This window comes from Ursus maritimus, unplaced genomic scaffold (genome assembly GCF_017311325.1).
Source record: "Ursus maritimus isolate PB19 unplaced genomic scaffold, ASM1731132v1 scaffold_32, whole genome shotgun sequence".
In the NCBI taxonomy this organism is placed as follows: Eukaryota; Metazoa; Chordata; class Mammalia; order Carnivora; family Ursidae; genus Ursus; species Ursus maritimus.
In genome coordinates, this window is record NW_024425786.1 from 13,538,580 (window position 1) to 13,547,487 (window position 8,908).

At 57.4% G+C, this 8,908-nt stretch overlaps 1 protein-coding gene across 1 annotated transcript in view; it reads right to left on the reverse strand.

Moving 5' to 3' along the window:
* Positions 1-7,321, reverse strand: part of IFFO2 (intermediate filament family orphan 2) — a 48,327-nt gene extending 41,006 nt beyond the window's left edge. The window contains exon 1 of the mRNA XM_040645861.1: positions 6,651-7,321. Within this exon, the coding sequence (XP_040501795.1) occupies positions 6,651-7,321 (671 nt within the window). The remainder of the gene's footprint in view (positions 1-6,650) is intronic.
* Between the last annotated feature and the right edge of the window lie 1,587 nt (positions 7,322-8,908).

The following is an 8,908-nucleotide window of genomic DNA, read 5'->3' on the forward strand; positions in this document are numbered from 1 at the left end:
TTCCCCATTTATAAAGTGCCAGAGTGGCATGAGCCCATTTACCCTGCCCACAACTTTGGGATACAGATGAGGAAACGGAGACCCAGAGAGGCAAAGCGACTAACCCAACCTGGCTCAGCTTTTAACGCCTATGCCAGGAGTCCAGCATCTGGTACCAAGTGATGGGTGTTAATCAAATTTGTTAAAACCAATGTGTGGGGGACGGGAGCTCGGGTCTCCTGACTCCAGATCCAGACCCCTCCCTCCAGGAGCTGTGAGTGCCCGCATGTAAGGCCTGTGTCAACCCTCTGGGTCTCATGGGCCTTATATCCCCCAGCCGTCCTGGGGGCCTACCAGCACGCAGCAGCCAGGCACGGCGCCCTCCCTCTCTGCGAAATGCTTGCTCAGCATGGACTCTGGCCAGGCCCGGGCTGGGCTCTGCCAGGACACAGACCAGGAGCCGGCCCCCACAAGCTTACAGTCGGTGGGGGAGCAGACATCCCAGGCCACTGAGATTCAGGGTGTGGGCTGCTGTGATGCGGGAGGTACTGGGCGCTCAGGACCGCCTGAGTGAAGAAAGTCAAGGAAGCCCAAGGCATCCTCACGCTGAGCAGAGGGGACAGAAGTGCCTCCTTCCCTGCCCCAGGCCTTCAGCCGTCCAGCACACGGGAAGTCAACAGAACACCAGCCCGGCTTCGCCTCCCCGATGTGATCAAAAACCAGGACTCGCAGTGCACAGTCCACAGCCTGCGGTATCACTGACACATGGTACAGTTTAAATCGATTCCCCTAGAAGTCAACGCATCTCGTTGCGGCAAAGAGCATGTTCAAATTCTGGGTCTACCCTTCTATGTCCTTCAAATACCCACACGTGTGCGGAGGCGGGCCACGGGCCTAGAGAGGCTGAGAGCGTGTGAGTCCCGGTGTGCGTGTGCATGTGTGTGTGTGCACGCACGCGCGCGCCCGAGCCCGTGTGCGCTGGGGGGGCCCAGGGGCCTCGCATCCGGTGGCCAAGGCAAAAGCCCCGCCTCACATTCCTCAGGGAAGGAATCTTCAGCGTCAGCTGTCTCACGGCTTCCTGCTTCCCTTTCTTTTCTGGGACCTCATTCCCCTGCCTCTGGCTTGAGGCTCTGAAAATCCCTCCCAAATATGTCCCCAAAGAGAATGCCAGCACAGCCAAGAGACTCTGGGACACTGAGGAGCTGGATGGAGGGGGTTTGTGTGTTTCTTTCAACGGAGGTTGGAAGAAAGGGCGGGGGGAGGGGGGAGCAGAGATTTCCGGAGGCACAAATCAACTGCTAAGAGTAGGAAGAACACCGTCCTTAGATGCTGGACAAAGAAGTAGCCCTTTTTCTCTCCGCCCCCAACACCAAGTCTGGCGCCTTCCACGGGACAGAGAGAGCTGCGACGTGTCCTGAAATGGATGTGCTGGGCAGCCCAGCACTGTGCCAGGAAATCCCTGTAAAATGAAGGGAACTGACATTGCGGGGAGCCAGAGAGGGGACCTACCCGGAGCCTACCAAGCCCCAGGTGCCTTATCACGGAGCCTCATTCCTTCCTCCCCGATTCCTAGGGGAACAACATTATTCCCCCTCTTTTACAGAAAGTAGTGGCTCCGGCAGCTCAGAGAGGGTAAGCAATTGCCCGCCGTCGCACAGAGAGTGGTAGAGCCAGGATTTGAACCCTTTTCCCACCATCCCAGGCTGCCTCCCAGGAAAATCAGAAACAAAGAATCCGTATCGGTGACACTTCAGAAATAACAGAACTAAGTGGCAGGGAACGAAGCCTTGTGACCAGCTTTCCGGGGCAGTCTTCTGGCTTTGGGGCACTCAGGGGCCAGCACGCACCTGCTCAAGGGCCTCCCAGGGCGTGATGGGGAAAGGCAGGGGACACTCCAGCTGGCTCACCCACCAGCCCTTTTTGGAGCCCTTCATTCAGGCCGCCAGCCCAGCCCCTTCCGGCTCATGATCAGAAATAGCTGTGACAAAAGTCCCTCCCATCCCCGAAAGTAGTTTTTTAAAAAATGCTTAAAGGCAGACACACAAAAAGGTGGAGGAAACTCTACCAAACCCCAACCGAGGACAGACGATGTGGGCATCACGTCAGAGCAGTGGGGAAAGCTTTCAACGGCAGGCAAGGTCTTCCCAACTCAGCTTTGTGGGTCAGCTCCCTCTGGGCCTCAGTTTCCCCACCTCAAAAATGAAAGTAACTCAGCTGAATCAGCAATTTCTCTCTCTCCTAAGCTGTGGAACCCTGTTTTCCAATGAAACCTTCCTCAGAAGTCATGGAAATAGAGCTGCTATGGTTGATGGGAGCCAAGTCCCAGGTGCTGAGCACCCCCACTCACTGTCCCCAGAATTGCCCCAAGGCACCCAGCTCTGGATCCCAGGGCTCCAAAGGGCCCCTGTGGGAACCACCAGGCTAAACAATCACTGTGGTCCCTCCCGGCTCTCAAGGCAAAGCTCCGATCACCCAACCACCAGGGAAAAACAAACCAAGCCCTTCACGCTGACTTCAGTCAGGGGCACAGACACTTGGCAACCTGCAGGGGGAGGGAGGGAAACCCAGACAGTTCCAAACCACACTGGGCCTGGGGTGGGAGAGAGGGAGGACTGCCAGTCCGTGAGGCAGGAAGAACAGCCCCGACCCGGACCCCTCTGAGTCACAGACCAAAGTATAGGGCGAATTGGGAGGGGTCACCAAAAGGAACCCCCTTCTGTAAAGGTGGAGGACCTAAGGCTCAGAGAGGGCAGCAGTTGGCCTTAGGTCACACAGCACCTGGTAGCTGAGCCAGACCTGGAGTCTGGGTCTCTTAGAAGCGATGATGCAGAGAAATCCCCACTTGTTTAAAGTTCAGATAAGACTCAGCAGGAATCTCCAGGGAAAAGCCCCCAGCTTGCAAACTCGGAGTAGGACATTTTGGTAGCACTGGGTGGTGACAGAGCAGAAATGTTTGTTTTGGTTTCCAAATCAACGCTTGACAACCTTGTCGATAGTACAGTTTGGGCAACCACATTTCCCTCATGGTAAAGAGCTCAGAGCTGGTTGGCCCAAGGGGAAACCAAAGCCGTAGCGAACAGGGCCCAGGGCCCAGGCACCCCAGGCCAAGGGCTCTGGTTTGGGTTGTTGTTTCCCAAGCATGGTTCCCATACCACTGATGGCCCCTGAGATGATGGGAGATGGTGCACGAGCGAGTCTTCACATTTAACTTCCACTGACTGCATAGGTGAACCGATAAACTATGGTCTGTCCGCACAGTGGAAAATTATTCACCAATCTAAAGGAATGTGCTGTTGAAACACGCTACAACGTGGCCGAACCACCAAAACATTACCTAAGTGAAAGAAGCCAGACACAAAAGACTACGTATGACATAACTGCATTGACATGAAGTGTCCAGAAAAGGCAAATATAGAAACCGAGAGCCCATCAGTGTTGCCTGGGCTGGGGTGGGAATGGGGATTAACTGCAAATGCGCACGAAGGCTCTTTTGGGGGCGATGCAATTTTTCTACAACTGGGTTGTGGTGATGGTTGCACAACTCTGTGGATTTACTTTAAAAAAATCACTGAATTGTGTGCTTAAAATAAGAGGATTTTATGATATGCAAATTACAGCTCAATAGAGCTGTGGAAGAATATTTTACATAAGCAATAATACAGATGGTGGCGGTACATGGATATGGCCACAGATCCCAGAGGTGGAACCCAAACGTCTCCAGCTTGGAGGACACAGAGCTACATGCACCAGATTGTACTCTGGGGAAGCAAGTGGGGGTGTCCAAGGCTGTGAGTTCCTCCAGGTAGACCGAAGGAAACCCTAGAAGCTTTCCTTTCCGGGCACAGGTCCCTTCCACTGGTCACTGTTTGGGGGCTCCGCGCTAAACAGCCCGAAAGCATCTAAAGCCTTCAGTGGCCAACAGCCTGAGCAAACACCGTGGTCCCATCCCTCAGACGGTGACTTCTCTCGAGGACAGGGGACCAGAAGTGGGCTGGGAGCTCAAACTCAAGATTATATTTTGTCAAGGCTGCGAAGACCTTTTGAGATCGTCTAGCCCGGCGGTTTTTAAATTTTTTCTTTTAAGGTGTTGAGATGCCTGCCCTCCTCCCGAAAGCAAATTCTCACGAGAAACCCAAATACAGAAACAAGTAAAAATAGAATGTTACTAGTATACACTTATACTGTAAGTTCACATACGTGAGTTCTGAATTCCATCCGGAAAGTTGATGAGGCTATTTTGATTCATTAACATTTAGAACTGGGACCACGGATGACAGTACCATATTCCGTTTAATTCTATCTCCTGTTTTGGCTGCAGAGTTTCACAAAAATCCTGACTCACACAGATAAGTAGCTACAAATGGGAATGGTTTTTAGCGGTTTGCTCTGCAATCTCAGAGTACTCTTCAGACAAATAGAGAAGGCAGGCGGGGTGGTTTTAACTTCAGGCCAACTACTAACAAGTTAACAATTAACAATGAGTTGACATTAAGAACTTAAAAGTGAGCACATTTTTATAACCATATTAACACTGTAATAGAATTTAAAATATTAAGTCTTACATAATAGTCTTGGAAGCCCAAGACCATCTCCAACGAAGCCTGGGGCTTCAAGGAGCACAGTGCTAGCCACTCACCCCTCACTTTACAGATAGGGAAACTGAGTCCCAAAGAAGGGAGCACACTTGCTTTGGAAAAATCCAACTTGAGCCCCAAATCGACTTCGGAAAAGATGCACCTCCCCAGATCACCAAAAAATGGAGGAAGAGAAGGCGCTCACACAGCCCAGGGGACGGGAGGAGAGGCACCCCACTCCACCTGCCCCAGCAGTGCCCGTCTCATTCCAGGCCAGCGCCAGAAGCTGACATCACACCCCACGCCCTGGGTGCAACTTGAACAGAGCATTGCTCAACGCCAACCTATCTCCCTCTGAGATTGGGCACGGTTTTTCCATCTCCTTAGTAGCCAGGTCCAAAAAGCACACACAATAAAACAAACACAGTACAAGCCTGAGGCATGACGACACAATCAACAGTGGGAGACAGAAGGGCCCATCCCTCTGAGTTTCACCATCGAGAGCAAGTGCCTGCTCCCCTACCCCACCCCAGCAAAGCTGCCCACAGAGGCAGAGGCAGCCTCCCCTTGGCCGTGGCGGGGCACAAAGCCATTCTCAAGTCCTCAAGAGAAGACCGGCCCCAGGAGAGCGGCTCGTCCCCAGCGGGATGTAAGACCTCCCTGCAGAAAGCCAGACCCTGTGTGAGAGAGACCCGAGACTCTCGGGGCCTCTGCTCCATGCTGGCCCGACAGAGCCTCGCATCTTTAATAACATCAATGGATTATCCCTTCCAAAACGCATCACCAACCTACTCTCCCCTTCTGCAACCGGGGGGTAGATTTTATTATTCCTATCTGTCTGATGAGCAAATAGGTTTCCAAATGGTCCAACGATCTCCCTGGCAGGTGATGGAGGAGACCCATGCCCCACTCCCTGAGCAGACTTCTGTGCTCATGTGAGCACCAGGACTCAAGGAGTGGAAGGAAAGAGCCTTCTCACAACACCCTCTAAGCCCTAGAGTTTGGAGCCAAGGCTCCCAATGCAGGGTTGCCCATGCCTGGGACAGCAGAGGGCCCTGCCCCCACCCAGGCCTGAGAGGCTACAGACAGACCCCTCTCCTCTTATTGGAAAGCGGAGCCATCAGTCCTGTCAGCCAGGCTGCGGGCAGGAAGCAATGTCAGTTTCCCAGCTGGGGAATCGGGACTGGGCAGGAATGTGCAGGCCGGTCCTGCAGGCAGTCTGTCCTGCACACTAGGCAGAGATGGTTGTCTGGGTCCAGTCAACGTCCAGTCTCCAGCCCAAGGTTCTCTCCTCCTGTGCGCCTTTAGGGCTACATGTGTTGGCACTCAATAAGCCGTAGGGGGTGTGGAGAAGAGGGATGAAGAGAGGGGTTTTTGAAAGCTTGTGGCCAGTCCGATGGTAGTCTGGTTATCCAGACCCACCAACCAGACCTTGCAGAGCTGGAGCAAGATGGCAGACTGTGGCCCTAGTGGGTAGGGACAGATTTACCCATTTTCAAGCACATGATCTCATTTAATTCAAGGGACAAAAAAAAAAAAAAAAAAAAAGCCAGGGGGTTGGTTAAGAGTTTCTTCTTCTCACCCGTGGAGGGAGGCGATCCTGCCGCCTACATCCTTGGGAAAAAACCTATAGTGGGAGACAAACTAACCAAAAGTAGTTCAATTCACTAGTTCAAATCCCAGTTTTGCCACTATGGGCCAAGCCCCCTTTGGCAAGCCCTTGCATCGCTGTGCCTCGGTTTCCTCATCTACAAAATGGGGATAAGAATGCCTTATACTCTGCGTTGGCGTGAAGATTAAATGAGATCACATAAAACACCAGTGGTCATTATGTCACCTAGAAAACAACCGGCCTCGACCAATGACAGCACCAAGGTGTCCCCTATGGTAGTCAGCACCCGCCCCCATTCTTGGAACTAGTAAGTGAGTTTTCCGAGCGTGTGTAGGGCGCTATGCAAACACAGCTTCCAGCCCACCTGCTAGGACCAGCTGGCCACCCCCAGTCCCTCCCGCACGCACGCATTCCGCGGCCTCCCGGACCTGGACGCCCCCTCCCCGGGAGCTGCGGGGTGGGGGGAAGGGCAGGTCCCCACTCACCTCCGCTTGTACTCGTCGCGCTCGCGCTTCACCTTGGCCAGTACGTTGTAGAGCGCGCGTATCTCGGGCGTGATGGTGTCGATCTGCACGCCCACGCCGTCGGGGTGCACCCACGACACGCCGGGGCCCTGCACTGTCTCCACGCCGCCGCCGCCCGTGCGCCGCACCTGCGTGTAGCTCCAGATGGTCCCGGGCAAGCGGCCGTAGTGCTGCGGGTGCGAGCCGCCGCCGGGGGGCAGGCCGCCCAGGGCCACGGTGTTGGCATTGGCGCCCGCCGCCGCGCCGATGGCGCTGCCGCTGCCGTGCCCCGCGCCGGGCGCTGGCGGCCGCAGCAGCTCGGGCCCGGTCTGCACGGCCTGCTCGCGGGAGAAGGTCTTGTAGCGCAGCCGCCGCTCGCGCTCACTCTGCTGCTGCTCCAGCTGCTTCTCCAGCAGCCGGTTGCGCCGCTCCAGCTCGTGCACCTTGGCCAGGAAGCAGCGGAAGCGCACGTTGAGCCCCTTCAGAAGGTGGATGTTGGAGCCCAGGTCGTCCCGCAGCGCCGCCGTCACCGGCGACGGCCCCGGCCCGGCCCCACCGCCGCCGCCGCCCCCGCCGGGGCAGCTCCCGCCGCCGCCGCCCGGCGGGCAGCCGAAGGCCAAGGCCATCTCCCCGAACAGCAGTGAGTTCACCATGCGCCGGCTGCGCGGCTCAGGGCCCCGGGCCCGCGGCTCCAGGTGCGGCTCCAGCTCCGGGCAGGGCTCCCGGCGCGGCCGGGCCAGGGCGGGCGCGGGCTCCAGGGCGGCCGGCCGGGCGGTTCCAGATGCGCGCCAGATGGGGCCTCCGCAGCGACGGCGGGCCGGACCGCCCCCCGGATGTGGGCGCCGAGGCGAGGGACGGGACTCGGGCCGCGGTGGAGGCCGCGAAGGCTGCGTGAGATGGCAAGGGTCGTGGGTCCCAGCGCCGCGGCTGTCAGAGACGCTGTGGAGGCGCCGCGGCAGCAGCGCGCAGAGGACTCTCGACCGGCACTGCCCCTCTGCGGCGGGCCCCGCCCACTGCAGACACAGGCCCCGCCCCCGCCCTCGCCCCGCCCATCCCACCTCCCTCTGCGGCGCTCCCGGAGCCCAAGGCCCCGCCCCCGAAGCCCGCAGCGCCGGGCCCCGCCTACGAGCCCGTGGCTCCTCCCACTCCCGCTCTCCGCTGCTTTCTGGGCTGGGTAGACCCGCCGTCTGCAGCTCTGGCTCCGCCCAGCTCCCGGCTAGACCACGCCTTCTCCGGCGCCGGGTCCTGCCGCCGGGTCCTACAGCCTGGCCAGGCTCGGATTCTTTGCCTGGGGACGGGGACCGCAGATCTGCACCGGGCCCGCGGTTAGCTGGAACCGCCGCAGAGCCAGCCCGGCCCCTTAAAGGGACCGGCAGCCTGAGCAGCGCACATTTTCCCGTTAGGGCGCCCCTTCCCCCCACGTCCTCTAACTAGGAGGCTCCGCTTCTCTCCCTTCCCCACCGCGATCCCCCGGCCCTAAATTCCCAAGGCGTGTCCTGGAAGGGCTGGGGGACCACAGCGTCCAAAGGTGCATCCGCACCCCACCCCCACTCCAACCTGGGGCGGCCTAGATCGACCTTCCCAGGATAGGACAGCGCTTCCGCCGACACGTCCCCCACGTGGTGGACCCGGGCAGGCTCCTCCACCGCTTGCCCCGGCCTATAGGCGCGAGTTTGTAGTCCCGAGATTGGCTTGGGCACTGCCGAGCCCGCTGGTCCCCGGGCCCACCCAGGAGCCGCGCGGAGTGAGGGGTGGGGGAGGGGGGGAAGACTGAGCGGAGACCCTACCGGAATATGACACCTGAAAGCTCAGCCTGGGCTGCTGCCCCTTCCGGCCCTGAATGACCACCTCCCCACCACTGCACACTCACACGCTGAGATGCAGGGGACCCCACAGCTGGAGTACATTCCATCCAACCACTTAGGGGGAGCCTGCGAGCGGAACCAGTCTGGGGGGCAGAGCCAACCCGAGGATTCAATCATTCGTTCGTTCGTTCATTCAATCTCTTCGGATCTACCACCCAAAGGACCAAGTTACCCAGTCTCCTGGAGTCTCTTGAACCAAACTGCAAATATCTATCATTATTTTCTAAATGATAATAATAGCTCCATTATTGAGCGCTTCCTATATGTCAGGTGCCATACATCATTATTATCCCCATTTTACAGAGCAGGTCACCGAGACCAGAGGAGCAACGACCCATCCCAAAGCTCATGCTCTAACCCGCAATCCTACACTGC